This window comes from Brienomyrus brachyistius, chromosome 19 (genome assembly GCF_023856365.1).
Source record: "Brienomyrus brachyistius isolate T26 chromosome 19, BBRACH_0.4, whole genome shotgun sequence".
In the NCBI taxonomy this organism is placed as follows: Eukaryota; Metazoa; Chordata; class Actinopteri; order Osteoglossiformes; family Mormyridae; genus Brienomyrus; species Brienomyrus brachyistius.
The window spans coordinates 4,172,313-4,187,269 of NC_064551.1; the positions used below are offsets into that span (position 1 = coordinate 4,172,313).

The 14,957-nt window shown below is 44.9% G+C and overlaps 4 protein-coding genes across 4 annotated transcripts; all 4 read right to left on the reverse strand.

Moving 5' to 3' along the window:
* Nucleotides 1–716: 716 nt before the first annotated feature.
* Nucleotides 717–1,930, reverse strand: LOC125714635 (trace amine-associated receptor 13c-like). Its single transcript, XM_048985386.1, has one exon. It carries the CDS (start codon nt 1,720–1,722, stop codon nt 964–966), a length of 759 nt encoding a protein of 252 aa, XP_048841343.1. The 5' UTR covers nt 1,723–1,930; the 3' UTR covers nt 717–963.
* A 2,843-nt stretch (nt 1,931–4,773) lies between these two features.
* Nucleotides 4,774–6,157, reverse strand: LOC125714618 (trace amine-associated receptor 1-like). The gene has a single exon (XM_048985359.1). It carries the CDS (start codon nt 6,116–6,118, stop codon nt 5,063–5,065), a length of 1,056 nt encoding a protein of 351 aa, XP_048841316.1. The 5' UTR covers nt 6,119–6,157; the 3' UTR covers nt 4,774–5,062.
* A 3,291-nt stretch (nt 6,158–9,448) lies between these two features.
* LOC125714615 (trace amine-associated receptor 1-like) lies at nt 9,449–10,876 on the reverse strand. Its single transcript, XM_048985356.1, has one exon. The coding sequence runs from the start codon at nt 10,835–10,837 to the stop codon at nt 9,782–9,784; it is 1,056 nt and encodes a 351-aa protein (XP_048841313.1). The 5' UTR covers nt 10,838–10,876; the 3' UTR covers nt 9,449–9,781.
* Nucleotides 10,877–13,644: 2,768 nt separating this feature from the next.
* On the reverse strand, nt 13,645–14,957 carry LOC125714612 (trace amine-associated receptor 1-like). Its single transcript, XM_048985352.1, has one exon. It carries the CDS (start codon nt 14,907–14,909, stop codon nt 13,854–13,856), a length of 1,056 nt encoding a protein of 351 aa, XP_048841309.1. The 5' UTR covers nt 14,910–14,957; the 3' UTR covers nt 13,645–13,853.

Below are 14,957 nucleotides of genomic sequence, written 5' to 3' on the forward strand. Positions count from 1 at the left end.
ATAATTTATTATCAAGTTAAAATGTCCTGCCAGCCTGCAGCGACTGTTGGGCATGAGATGGTTAACAATGTTATTAATTGTATTATTTTACGGTATCAGTTGGTGAGTTGGTGCAATTTTATTTGAGACATAACACAAGCACATTCTACAGTGGGTCATTTATTTTAATCTAAGTACAGAATGCAACAATTTTTTGTATAAAATAATAGAATAGAAATTTTGAAGTTCCTTAAACTTTAATTAGTTACATTTATATTCAAATGTAATATTTCAAACCTTCCAAAAATCATTGAAACAATAAACCATCCTGGTCTTTTTATAGATTTATGCCTCATGCGTCAAGTCTCCAGTGGTGGGGATTTGCATTGTTTTCTATGTAAGTTAGCATTAGCATTAGGGTCCTGCAGTGCTGAAAATCAGTCAGTACATTTTGGAGCGCAACTGTAACTTGAAATTATTGCGAAGCTGTATAACACAGAATTGTATAAACAAAGAGTGTTCAGAGGGCTTGAAAGATAAGACGGTTTTCACTTTCTTATGTAATGTTACTGAAAACAAATGAAGAATTAAAATGCAAAAAACGAATTTAAAAAAATTGAACAGCTATTTGTACTACTGTATTTCAAATCAAGAATGTAAGTAGATTGCAAGTACGATACAGAAATATGTGGTGGATTTATGAATAGATCAACTTTCAGGGAAAACATTTGTATTTGAGGAATGTGCAGAAAAAATCTTTAAAGATATAATGAGTTTCAACGACTTTCGAAACCACGGATAAAACAATCCGTAGATTATAGGATTTAATGCAGAATTAAAATAACCCAGCCAGACAAACCCTTCATATAGAACAGGAGGAGTTGCAAAGTTAGTATAGGGGTCGAGTATGGAGCTGACAAACAAAGGCATCCAGCAGAGTATGAAGGCACCTACAACAATGCCAAGGGTCTTTGCAGCCTTTCGTTATGAGTTGTGAGTTGTCCTCTTCCCATTTACCTGTTTAAAACATGGCTGCTGACTTGTATCTCCAAGCTGCCTGACATGTTGTCTGGCTACCAGAAATATTTTAGCATAAAGGCCAATCATTACCGAACATGGCAGGAAAAACCCAATCAGAGTATTTGGGGTGCTCCACTGTGCATTAAATAAAAGGATGCAACTCCCCAAGCAATTTATGGAAGTGATGTATTCATCTAGACCTGTCACACTGCCCTTAGAGTAAAGGAGACTGCAGCAGTAGGAAGAAGCTGCAGCCCAACTCAGCGCTACCATCAGCCAAGCCACAGGAATGGTCACTGTGTTATGGTACCGCAGAGGATTGCAAACTGCCTGGTATCGATCAACCGCAATGGAAATCAGGTGAAACATTGAAACACTTGAGAGGAAAACGTCAAAAGTGGAGTGCAATGAGCAGAAAGTATCTCCGAAGTACCAACAGCCCTCCACCGATCTGATCATGCTGAAGGGCATCACGACGGCCCCCAGAAGCAGGTCGGCCAGGGTCAGTGACATCACCAGCATGTTGGTCGGTGTGTGCAGCTGCTTGAAGTGCGCGATGGAGATGATGACCACCAGGTTCCCCGTTATGGTCACGGTCATCCCCGACGCAAAAAACATGTACAAGGCAAACCTGGCAAATCCAGAGTAGCTGCTTTTAACACACGTCCCATTAGCTGCTGGATAGCAGTACTGGTATGTTTCCAGTTCTAACGAAATGTTCATTTCTCTGTCACAAAGCAACAGCAAAAATAAAACAACATAGTGCTGTTGTCTTATAAGGCCCTGCAACTGGCTGGCGTCCTTTCCAGGGTGTATCTCTGCCTTGTGCCCTGGGCTTCCTGGGTTGGCTCCAAGCAAACACTGCAACCCTCTACTGGATAAGCAGTTATGGATGATGAATGCAGAGATGTTTTCTTAAAGGTGATGCATTTTGCATCCTTTGAAAATGCTCAGTGTTTTTCTCCTGGAAAGAACTTTATTTATGTACTTGAACATCCCCTTTGAGACAAGCAAACCTATTACAGCAGGACACGCAATATGCAGATGGGGATTTTTCTTTTCATCTAATATAAATATATTTGCATATAGTTGGCATGGGAACAAGTGCCTGCCATGATTATCTGTGTGATATACAGCATGACTCAGCATATCGACAAAGGAAGTAGAAGCCATTTGTTTTATTTCTGAGAGATGATTTTAATTTTTATGTCTTAAGTCCTGTCTATATTAGGTGTTAGTGTGTTGGAGTTAATGATAATAAAAACAGAAAGACTGAACAGGAGAGACATGCAAAGTGGACTCATTGCTCAGAGTTTTGTCAAAAGTATGTTCTGTTTCTCCAGCATCATTCCACACAACTGCAGATGCCTGTGTTACCATTAGGGAACTGCAAACGATATTGATTATGAACAGAAAGGTCCTGGTTAACTGAGAATACAGTCACAACACAGGAACATGGCAGAAATTCTTACCATTAGAGAGTATATTGGCCCTACTGTGAGTTAACAAATATTTATCTGTCATACTGATCAGCAAAGCTCAATCAAGAGAAACGATTGTATTTGAAATAAAATTTTGGTTATGAAATATTTATTACAATAGGTAGCCTACCATGAAATCATATAGATAAAAATTAGGCCTGCCATGATTATCTGTCTGATATACAGCATGACTCAGCATATCGACAAAGGAAGTAGAAGCCAGTTGTTTTATTTTGTAAATTTGTAACTTTTATGTCTAGTTTGTGTTTTGTGATAATGTCTGCCTGTTCATGCCAATATAAATTCATAGACTGAACAGGAGAGACATGCAAAGTGGACTGATTGTTCAGAGTTTTGTCAAAAGCATTTTGTTTTTCTCCAGCATCTTTCCACAGGTCTGAAGGTGACTGTGTTGCCATGGAAAGTGGGAGCTGTGTTGATTATGAACAGAAAGGTCCTGGTTCTCTGAGAATACAGTCACAACACAGGAACGTGGCAGAAATCCTTACCATTAGAGAATATATTGCCATTACTGTGGTTTAAGAAGACATTCTGATCAGAACATGGCACCATATGGAGAAACAAGTATATTTCAAAGTAAATCTTGGTTATAAAATATTTATTATAAAACACAGTGATGCCAGTATACTATAAAGTTATGTTTAAAATACTGTGGATAGGAATAGCAAATTTTGAAAATTACTCATTAGCCAGTGGGGGGCGCTAAATAATCATTCATCTATCTTCCACACTCCTGGTCAGGGTCACCAGGGACCTGGAGCCTATCGCAGGCAGCGCATGCACAAGGCTGGGGTACACTCTGGGCGGGATGTGAGTTCATTACAGGGCACATACACAGTCATGCACTGCTGGCAATACAGGGATGCCAGTTATCCGAGTGCAGAGTGCAGCTTAGCGGGTTCGGAACCTGAGCCCGCGACTGGGAGCAGAGCTGGACAGGCCGTCTGGTATCTAATTCATATCATGCAGCATGAAGAGAGATTATTCTGAGGAAAAAATCAACAGTCAAATTCCAGTCTGTAAATATTTCAGTTTCTGCTTAATGAAATGGTGTATGGTATGGGGTCTAAAGAGTGTATAGATCCTATCTTCCAAAGGCTTTGTCTCGACAGGGTCACAAGGGGGTCTGGGGACTTTTAAAAATGTTGATATGTGCAGACATTTCCATTTTCATAAAGATACAGAAGAATTTTTCTTTTGTAATCATCTAGGAGTACAACACCATCTGTGACTAGGGAAACCCGTCATTTACTAAGCAGTCTAGAATAGGTTTACAGTATGAAGGTTTTATTAGATAAAACACAGCATGAAAACATTGCCAGGGCACATTCAGAACATAAAAGATCTAATGAAATTCTTCAGGCTGGCTGGTCATCGGCAACAAAGAAAAACGATCTGAAGAGATTATGGTGCCCTGTTATGGTGAAGTGAACTACTTCAGACATAATGTAAGCGTCAGAAGCGAAGGGCCCAGTTAGCAGCAAGCTGCCACCAAGCTGAGCTATTAGCGAAGCTCGTGGTGCTCAAGGTCTGAAGGCCTAGCGAAGGTGAAACAAGAAATCTAACGGGAGTATTCCTTTATAACGTCTGTAAAATAAACAGAGAAATACGGAGGCCAGATGACATAGGTGAAGGACTGAGAGAGCAGACTGAGGGGGGACTGAGAGGGCAGACTGAGGGGGGACTGAGAGAGCAGACTGAGGGGGGACTGAGAGAGCAGACTGAGGGGGGACTGAGAGAGCAGACTGAGGGGGGACTGAGAGAGCAGACTGAGGGGGGACTGAGAGGGTAGACTGAGGGGGGACTGAGAGGGCAGACTGAGGGGGGACTGAGAGGGCAGACTGAGGGGGGACTGAGAGGGCAGACTGAGGGGGGACTGAGAGGGCAGACTGAGGGGGGACTGAGAGGGTAGACTGAGGGGGGACTGAGAGGGCAGACTGAGGGGGGACTGAGAGGGCAGACTGAGGGGGGACTGAGAGGGCAGACTGAGGGGGGACTGAGAGGGCAGACTGAGGGGGGACTGAGAGGGTAGACTGAGGGGGGACTGAGAGGGCAGACTGAGGGGGGACTGAGAGGGCAGACTGAGGGGGGACTGAGAGGGCAGAGGGGCGGCAGTCACATCGTAATGAGGGTAGAAAGAAATACCAGGATAATATGCTAATGCTATTACTGCCGAGATTATAGAACAGGAAATAAGTAACACAGTGTGTACCTATGCAATTCTCTTTGAATATCTTATATATCTTAAAACCTGAAGTTATTTATCAGCATATACTGTACATGCAAATTTAAATACATGATAGATAAAACTGAAAGTTTTTTTTTTCTTTTTTGAACAACTTGCTTGACATATGCAGACCTTAGATAAGGATCTGGGGCATTTCTGGAGATGTTATCTTGATAGCTAACAGGGCATTGCTTCTTTTTAAAGACATTTCTGTTTTGCAATATAACACTGTTTTAAATGCAAGATGCATTTAGTTTTTTATAAAGGCTGAATTGGCAGGAGTACTCATCTGATTAAATGGTACCAGAAGTATCTGCAAAGTCAATAAATGCATTCATGCGGAATACAATTTCACTCGGCAAGAATCTCTGTAAAAGATTCTACCACTGAGAATTATGCTCAAAGCTTTCCTGAACCAAGAGTAAAAAAAAGCATAGATGAAAGGATTAAAGCCCGAGTTCATATAACCAAACCAAACCAGGGCATCAGTCAGTGTGGGTGGGATGGAATAGCCAATGAAGGGGTCCATAATATTACAGAGGAAAAAAGGGGTCCAGCAGATGAGGAAAACTCCCACCACCACTGCCAGGGTGTTTGCCTTCTTTCTTTCATGCTTCCCAGAGACTGCAGACCCATTTCCATCCTCCACCTTAATCTGCCGTGTCAGATCTTTAATTGATCTGGCCTGACGTCTTGCTACCACATAGATTTTAAGATAAATGCCCAACATGATGAGGCCAGGGAGGAAAAATGCAAAAATAGTAGAGAATGCAGCTGATGCTGGACTAAAGAATACCGTGCATCCTCCGACACACTGGACCTGTGTCTCAAAGAAGTGCTCACTGCCTTTCAGGTTGAGGCCTGAGAAGATCATCCCAAAGGCGAAGATGGCCGGGAAGACCCAGCTGGTTATGATCATCAGCAGAGTAGTGACAGAGTTGACTATGGAGCGGTACAGAAGTGGGGTGCAGACAGCAAAGTAACGATCTACAGAGATGAAGGAGAGGTGGAAGATGGAGGAGGTGCTGAGCATGATGTCCATGCTGGAGTGGAACTTGCACACAAAGTCTCCCAGGTACCAGCAGCCGTAGATCGACCGTATTGCACTGCACGGCATGACAAAGGCCCCCAACAAAAAGTCGCAAACTGCCAGTGAGAGAATGAGGCAGTTTGTGGTGGTGTGCAGCTGCTTGAAATGCGCTATAGCTGTTACGACCAGAAGATTCCCAGTTACTGTAACCAATATAGCAAAGGCCATGAAAGCAAACATGGAAAACTGAAGACTTAGAGGCTGGACATTCTTCTTGCATGATCCGCTCACAGAGTCATAGCAGTACTGTATTTCTGCATATACATCACTGATGTGGCTTGAGTTGTTCAAGAAGATCATGCTACTTAAGTTCTGAAGGCCTAGTAAGAAGATAGATTTCACTTTGACCGCAGTCTGTGGTGCTCTGGTTTATATACTGAAACGGTCGAGTCTCGTTGCCAAGGAGCATGAGAGAACACACCTTAACAGCGTAAATATTCAAAGCTATGCTGTTGGGCCAATGCTCAAGAGTGAGTAACGTACTCTGGGGATGTCAAGGCCCCAAACTCATGTTTATCATCGTTGCATATAACAACGCATGGACTGTAGAAGGGGGGGCCACCTGGGCCTGTGCTCGGGTTCCATGTAGAATGCAGTAAGAAAAAAAATCAGGTGAATAACACCTACAGACAGTTTAATGCAAACTGATGAAACTTCATTATCTTTAGTTAAAGAAATAACGAATTTTTAGCATCTACACTGAGTAAACTGCACCTTCTTGTCTCACAGCGCTCTTTGCATTAACGGAAAAAGATCAACAAAGACATGAAAACTTAACAGAGCTGTAATTAATCTCTTATGGAAAACAATAAGACAGTGTACTATTACTCTTTGGCCATTAGGTGGTGCTAAATAGTCATCCATCCATCAACCATCCCTCTTCTATACTGCTTCTTCATTACATCATATCTATAGACATGGTGGGATGCAGTGATCACACTCAGCCTGGGCTAAATGATCTTGGAAACAGCTAAAGCAAGTTTATGGAGTATAAAGTCATGCAGCATCAACAATTAAAAAAATATCCATCTGTATTTTGAGTTTCTTACTGTATCTCAGTAATGCACACCATGAATGAGATGGAGTTGGCTGCAGATGTGGGTAAGTCCTTCAGCCTGCGCAATGGACTGTTTTTTAGCTGGAGTGCAGTTTGCGCAGCACTAATCCCACCCTTTGTACCTGGGGTTCATCTGCCACAGCCTTGCTAGCTGGGGCGATGACAGCAAGGTTCTCCTGTCGTAGACTTTACAGCAGACATGCCTTGTCCTACCTTCTGGCTCAGAAACCCTCCTTGGAGAAACGGGGGCAGTGGGTTTCTTTTAACCAGGCCTCTGTCCATTGACCGGTCTAGCTAGCGAGGCCCTACCAGGAGCGTAGGCTCCTGCCAGCAAAGCTCTCAAGGTCGTTGAAGCAGGCAACCCCCTCCCACAATGATGAGGTAATAACCCATTGCAGGAATATGAATGGGACACCAACTCAATTACGGGCTCATTAATTCATACCCTATGGCAACTCAGAGAAGCCATTTAGCCTAACTGCATGTCTCTGGGCTGCAGGAGAAAACGTGTGTGACACAGCGAGAACATGCACACTCCGCACACTCCTACTAAAATGTAGACAGGAGTCCAAGCAGGAGGATTCAGTGGATTCAGTGCAGGAGGTGTGAGACGACAGGACTACCCTCTAAGCCAGCACACTGCCTGAACTGCCTCTTTGTCTTGCAAACATATTTACATATGCTGGCATTTTTTAATTACTTAGCAAACACTCTTATTCAGAGTGATGAACATCTTCCTTTAGAAAGCAAGGACAGCCAGATCCGGGAGCTGTGGGCTTAAGGGTCGTGCTCAAGGGCCAACAAATGACACGATTCCCCTGTTGGCCAGTGGATTCAAGCCAGTGACTTTCCAAACATGGGCACATATTATCTTACCTGTTAGGTAAAACTGATTGCCATTTTTCAACATTTATTATCATGTGTTTTCATTTTAAATGAAACCTCTGTATTTCTTATGTAACACAAAATTTCATAGAATATGAATAACTAATACGAGAAGCCAACATGCAGTAGGAGATGATTCCCACTGTGACTGTTTAGAGGAAGAAAGACTGAGTATTTGATTAATGTGCTGAGACGGCCCCACTCCAGTCCTGGGGGGGCTGCTGTATTACCTAAGCGTGATGTAAACGTCAGAAGCAAAGGGCCAAGTTAGCAGCAAGCTGCCTCCCAATCAAAGGTGGCAATACAGAGATTACACAGAGCGCAGGTGATGCAACAGCCTGACCTCTTGCATGTGCTGAGAGCAGGGAAGGTAGGATCAGGTGCAGAGAGGCAGAAATGGGTGTGGGGAGTTTCTCTGTGTACATCCTTCATGGGGGGTGAGCTATTAGAGAAGCTCGTGGTACTCAAGGTCTGAAGGCCTAGCGAAGGTAAAACATGAAATCTGACTGTAGTTTATAAAGAACTTTCTGAAAAAATAAAGCAAACTGAGAAGGACAGAGTCCAGATGATGTAGGTGATGAACTGAGAGGGTAGACTGAGGGGGGACTGAGAGGGCAGACTGAGGGGGGACTGAGAGGGCAGACTGAGGGGGGACTGAGAGGGTAGACTGAGGGGGGACTGAGAGGGCAGACTGATGGGGGACTGAGAGAGCAGACTGAGGGGGGACTGAGAGGGCAGACTGAGGGGGGACTGAGAGGGCAGACTGAGGGGGGACTGAGAGAGCAGACTGAGGGGGGACTGAGAGGGCAGACTGAGGGGGGACTGAGAGGGCAGACTGAGGGGGGACTGAGAGGGCAGACTGAGGGGGGACTGAGAGAGCAGACTGAGGGGGGACTGAGAGAGCAGACTGAGGGGGGACTGAGAGGGCAGACTGAGGGGGGACTGAGAGGGCAGACTGAGGGGGGACTGAGAGAGCAGACTGAGGGGGGACTGAGAGGGCAGACTGAGGGGGGACTGAGAGGGCAGACTGAGGGGGGACTGAGAGGGCAGACTGAGGGGGGACTGAGAGAGCAGACTGAGGGGGGACTGAGAGAGCAGACTGAGGGGGGACTGAGAGGGCAGACTGATGGGGGACTGAGAGAGCAGACTGAGGGGGGACTGAGAGGGCAGACTGAGGGGGGACTGAGAGGGCAGACTGAGGGGGGACTGAGAGAGCAGACTGAGGGGGGACTGAGAGGGCAGACTGAGGGGGGACTGAGAGGGCAGACTGAGGGGGGACTGAGAGGGCAGACTGAGGGGGGACTGAGAGAGCAGACTGAGGAGGGACTGAGAGGGCAGACTGAGGGGGGACTGAGAGGGCAGACTGAGAAGGGACTGAGAGGGCAGACTGAGGGGGGACTGAGAGGGCAGACTGAGGGGGGACTGAGAGGGCAGACTGAGGGGGGACTGAGAGGGCAGACTGAGGGGGGACTGAGAGGGCAGAGGGGCAGCAGTCACATCTTAATGAGGGTAGAAAGAAATACCAGGGTAGAAGCTTGATACTAATACAGCTCTACTTAAATTAGGGAACAAATCACATTTTGTACAGCATGTCAGTAAACGTATAGTAAGGGTCTTTATGTACCCCAATGCTACTCTCTATGAATATGCTACACATCTTAAAACCAGTAATTTTTGAAATACATATAAATATTCAATATACAATAAATAAAACTGCAAGTAAACACAAAGCTCTCCGTCATGAGCCCCGTAAAGATGGTGACAAGTGCAGAAGTGAATCTTCTGGTCATTTTTATACAACTTACTTTGTGCATGCAGAGCTTAGACATGGACCTGGGACTTTTTCGGAGATGATCTAGAAGCTTTATTTACCTTGATAGCTCCAGTTAATACAGTTTTCCAGTATACAGATGGTTAGAAATTAAACATGTTGGGGAATGAAGATGCACTTAGTGTTTTATAAAAGGACAAGTATTCAGATGATTAAAGAGCTACATGGATGACTTTATAGCCAAATATGCTCATTCAGAATACAATTTAATTAGACAAGAATCTCTGTAAAAGATTCTGCCACTGAGAATTATGCTCAAAGCTTTCCTGAACCAAGAGTAAAAAAAAGCATAAACCAAAGGGTTGAAGCCCGAGTTCATATAACCAAACCAAAACAGGGCATCAGTCAGTGTGGGTGGGATGGAATAGCCAATGAAGGGGTCCATAATATTGCAGATGAATAAGGGGGTCCAGCAGATGAGGAAAACTCCCACCACCACTGCCAGGGTGTTTGCCTTCTTTCTTTCATGCTTCCCAGAGACTGCAGACCCATTTCCATCCTCCACCTTAATCTGCCGTGTCAGATCTTTAATTGATCTGGCCTGACGTCTTGCTACCACATAGATCTTGAGATAAATGCCCAACATGATGAAGCCAGGGAGGAAAAATGCAAAAATAGTAGAGAATGCAGCTGATGATGGGTTAAAGAATACCGTGCATCCTCCGACACACTGCACCTGTGTCTCAAAGAAGTGCTCACTGCCTTTCAGGTTGAGGTTTGAGAAGATCATCCCAAAAGCGAAGATGGCTGGGAAGACCCAGCTGGTTATGATCATCAGCAGAGTAGTGACAGTGTTGACTATGGAGCGGTACAGAAGTGGGGTGCAGACAGCAAAGTAACGATCTACAGAGATGAAGGAGAGGTGGAAGATGGAGGAGGTGCTGAGCATGACGTCTGTACTGGAGTGGAACTTGCACACAAAGTCTCCCAGGTACCAGCAGCCGTACACCGACCGCATCGCACTGCACGGCATGATGAAGGCCCCCAACAAAAAGTCGCAAACCGCCAGTGAGAGAATGAGGCAGTTTGTGGTGGTGTGCAGCTGTTTAAAATGCGCTATAGATGTTATGACCAGAAGATTCCCAGTTACTGTAACCAGTATAGTAAAGCCCATGAAAGCAAACATGGAAAATTGGAGACTTAGAGGCTGGACATTCTTCTTGCATGATCCGCTCACAGAGTCATAGCAGTACTGTATTTCTGCATATACATCACTGATGTGGCTTGAGTTGTTCAAGAAGATCATGCTACTTAAGTTCTGAAGACTTAGTAAGAAGATAGATTTCACTTTGACCGCAGTCTGTGGTGCTCTGGTTTATATACTGAAACGGTCGAGTCTCGTTGCCAAGGAGCATGAGAGAACACACCTTAACAGCGTAAATATTCAAAGCTATGCTGTTGGGCCAATGCTCAAGAGTGAGTAACGTACTCTGGGGATGTCAAGGCCCCAAACTCATGTTTATCATCGTTGCATATAACAACGCATGGACTGTAGAAGGGGGGGCCACCTGGGCCTGTGCTCGGGTTCCGTGTAGAATGCAGTAAGAAAACAAATCAGGTGAAAAACACCTACAGACAGTTTAATGCAAACTGATGAAACTTCATTATCTTTAGTTAAAGAAATAACGAATTTTTAGCATCTACACTGAGTAAACTGCACCTTCTTGTCTCACAGCGCTCTTTGCATTAACGGAAAAAGATCAACAAAGACATGAAAACTTAACAGAGCTGTAATTAATCTCTTATAGAAAACAATAAGACAGTGTACTATTACTCTTTGGCCATTAGGTGGTGCTAAATAGTCATCCATCCATCAACCATCCCTCTTCTATACTGCTTCTTCATTACATCATATCTATAGACATGGCGGGATGCAGTGATCACCCTCAGCCTGGGCTAAATGATCTTGGAAACAGCTAAAGCAAGTTTATGGAGTATAAAGTCATGCAGCATCAACAATTAAAAAAATATCCATCTGTATTTTGAGTTTCTTACTGTATCTCAGTAATGCACACCATGAATGAGATGGAGTTGGCTGCAGATGTGGGTAAGTCCTTCAGCCTGCGCAATGGACTGTTTTTTAGCTGGAGTGCAGTTTGCGCAGCACTAATCCCACCCTTTGTACCTGGGGTTCATCTGCCACAGCCTTGCTAGCTGGGGCGATGACAGCAAGGTTCTCCTGTCGTAGACTTTCCAGCAGACATGCCTTGTCCTACCTTCTGGCTCAGAAACCCTCCTTGGAGACACGGGGGCAGTGGGTTTCTTTTAACCAGGCCTCTGTCCATTGACCGGTCTGGCTAGCAAGGCCCTACCAGGAGCGTAGGCTCCTGCCAGCAAAGCTCTCAAGGTCATTGAAGCAGGCAACTCCCTCCCACAATGATGAGGTAATAACCCATTGCAGGAATATGAATGGGACACCAACTCAATTACGGGCTCATTAATTCATACCCTATGGCAACTCAGAGAAGCCATTTAGCCTAACTGCATGTCTCTGGGCTGCAGGAGAAAACGTGTGTGACACAGCGAGAACATGCACACTCCGCACACTCCTACTAAAATGTAGACAGGAGTCCAAGCAGGAGGATTCAGTGGATTCAGTGCAGGAGGTGTGAGACGACAGGGCTACCCTCTAAGCCAGCACACTGCCTGAACTGCCTCTTTGTCTTGCAAACATATTTACATATGCTGGCATTTTTTAATTACTTAGCAAACACTCTTATTCAGAGTGATGAACATCTTCCTTTAGAAAGCAAGGACAGCCAGATCCGGGAGCTGTGGGCTTAAGGGTCGTGCTCAAGGGCCAACAAATGACACGATTCCCCTGTTGGCCAGTGGATTCAAGCCAGTGACTTTCCAAACATGGGCACATATTATCTTACCTGTTAGGTAAAACTGATTGCCATTTTTCAACATTTATTATCATGTGTTTTCATTTTAAATGAAACCTCTGTATTTCTTATGTAACACAAAATTTCATAGAATATGAATAACTAATACGAGAAGCCAACATGCAGTAGGAGATGATTCCCACTGTGACTGTTTAGAGGAAGAAAGACTGGGTGTTTGATTAATGTGCTGAGACGGCCCCACTCCAGTCCTGGGGGGGCTGCTGTATTACCTAAGCGCGATGTAAACTTCAGAAGCAAAGGGCCCAGTTAGCAGCAAGCTGCCTCCCAATCAAAGGTGGCAATACAGAGATTACACAGAGCGGAGGTGATGCAACAGCCTGACCTCTTGCATGTGCTGAGAGCAGGGAAGGTAGGATCAGGTGCAGAGAGGCAGAAATGGGTGTGGGGAGTTTCTCTGTGTACATCCTTCATGGGGGGTGAGCTATTAGAGAAGCTCGTGGTACTCAAGGTCTGAAGGCCTAGCGAAGGTAAAACATGAAATCTGACTGTAGTTTATAAAGAACTTTCTGGAAAAAATAAAGCAAACTGAGAAGGACAGAGTCCAGATGATGTAGGTGATGAACTGAGAGGGTAGACTGAGGGGGGACTGAGAGGGCAGACTGAGGGGGGACTGAGAGAGCAGACTGAGGGGGGACTGAGAGGGTAGACTGAGGGGGGACTGAGAGGGCAGACTGACGGGGGACTGAGAGAGCAGACTGAGGGGGGACTGAGAGGGCAAACTGAGGGGGGACTGAGAGGGCAGACTGAGGGGGGACTGAGAGAGCAGACTGAGGGGGGACTGAGAGGGCAGACTGAGGGGGGACTGAGAGGGCAGAGGGGCGGCAGTCACATCTTAATGAGGGTAGAAAGAAATACCAGGGTAGAAGCTTGATACTAATACAGCTCTACTTAAATTAGGGAACAAATCACATTTTGTACAGCATGTCAGTAAACGTGTAGTAAGGGTCTTTATGTGCCCCAATGCTACTCTCTATGAATATGCTACACATCTTAAAACCAGTAATTTTTGAAATACATATAAATATTCAATATACAATAAATAAAACTGCAAGTAAACACAAAGCTCTCCGTCATGAGCCCCGTAAAGATGGTGACAAGTGCAGAAGTGAATCTTCTGCTCATTTTTATACAACTTACTTTGTGCATGCAGAGCTTAGACATGGACCTGGGACTTTTTCGGAGATGATCTAGAAGCTTTATTTACCTTGATAGCTCCAGCTAATACAGTTTCCCAGTATACAGATGGTTAGAAATTAAACATGTTGGGGAATGAAGATGCACTTAGTGTTTTATAAAAGGACAAGTATTCAGATGATTAAAGAGCTACATGGATGACTTTATAGCCAAATATGCTCATTCAGAATACAATTTAATTAGACAAGAATCTCTGTAAAAGATTCTGCCACTGAGAATTATGCTCAAAGCTTTCCTGAACCAAGAGTAAAAAAAAGCATAAACCAAAGGGTTGAAGCCCGAGTTCATATAACCAAACCAAAACAGAGCATCAGTCAGTGTGGGTGGGATGGAATAGCCAATGAAGGGGTCCATAATATTGCAGATGAATAAGGGGGTCCAGCAGATGAGGAAAACTCCCACCACCACTGCCAGGGTGTTTGCCTTCTTTCTTTCATGCTTCCCAGAGACTGCAGACCCATTTCCATCCTCCACCTTAATCTGCCGTGTCAGATCTTTAATTGATCTGGCCTGACGTCTTGCTACCACGTAGATTTTGAGATAAATGCCCAACATGATGAAGCCAGGGAGGAAAAATGCAAAAATAGTAGAGAATGCAGCTGATGCTGGACTAAAGAATACCGTGCATCCTCCGACACACTGCACCTGTGTCTCAAAGAAGTGCTCACTGCCTTTCAGGTTGAGGCCTGAGAAGATCATCCCAAAGGCGAAGATGGCTGGGAAGACCCAGCTGGTTATGATCATCAGCAGAGCAGTGACAGAGTTGACTATGGAGCGGTACAGAAGTGGGATGCAGACAGCAAAGTAACGATCTACAGAGATGAAGGAGAGGTGGAAGATGGAGGAGGTGCTGAGCATGATGTCCATGCTGGAGTGGAACTTGCACACAAAGTCTCCCAGGTACCAGCAGCCGTAGATCGACCGTATTGCACTGCACGGCATGACGAGGGACCCCAACAAAAAGTCGCAAACCGCCAGTGAGAGAATGAGGCAGTTTGTGGTGGTGTGCAGCTGCTTAAAATGCGCTATAGATGTTATGACCAGAAGATTCCCAGTGACTGTCACGAGTATAACGAACCCCATGAAAAGAAACATGGAAAACTGAAGACTTATAGGTTGTAGATTCTTCTTACACGATCCGCTCACAGAGCCATAGCAGTAGTGCGTTTCTATATATACATCGTTGACGTGGTTTGAATTGTTCAAGAGGTTCATGCTACTCAAGTTCTGAAGGCCCAGTAAGAAGATAGATTTCACTTTGAC

Bases quoted from the DNA above. Each gene is read 5' to 3' on its own strand.
- LOC125714635 (XM_048985386.1), bottom strand. From the start codon at position 1,722: ATGAACATTTCGTTAGAACTGGAAACATACCAGTACTGCTATCCAGCA.
- LOC125714618 (XM_048985359.1), bottom strand. From the start codon at position 6,118: ATGATCTTCTTGAACAACTCAAGCCACATCAGTGATGTATATGCAGAA.
- LOC125714615 (XM_048985356.1), bottom strand. From the start codon at position 10,837: ATGATCTTCTTGAACAACTCAAGCCACATCAGTGATGTATATGCAGAA.
- LOC125714612 (XM_048985352.1), bottom strand. From the start codon at position 14,909: ATGAACCTCTTGAACAATTCAAACCACGTCAACGATGTATATATAGAA.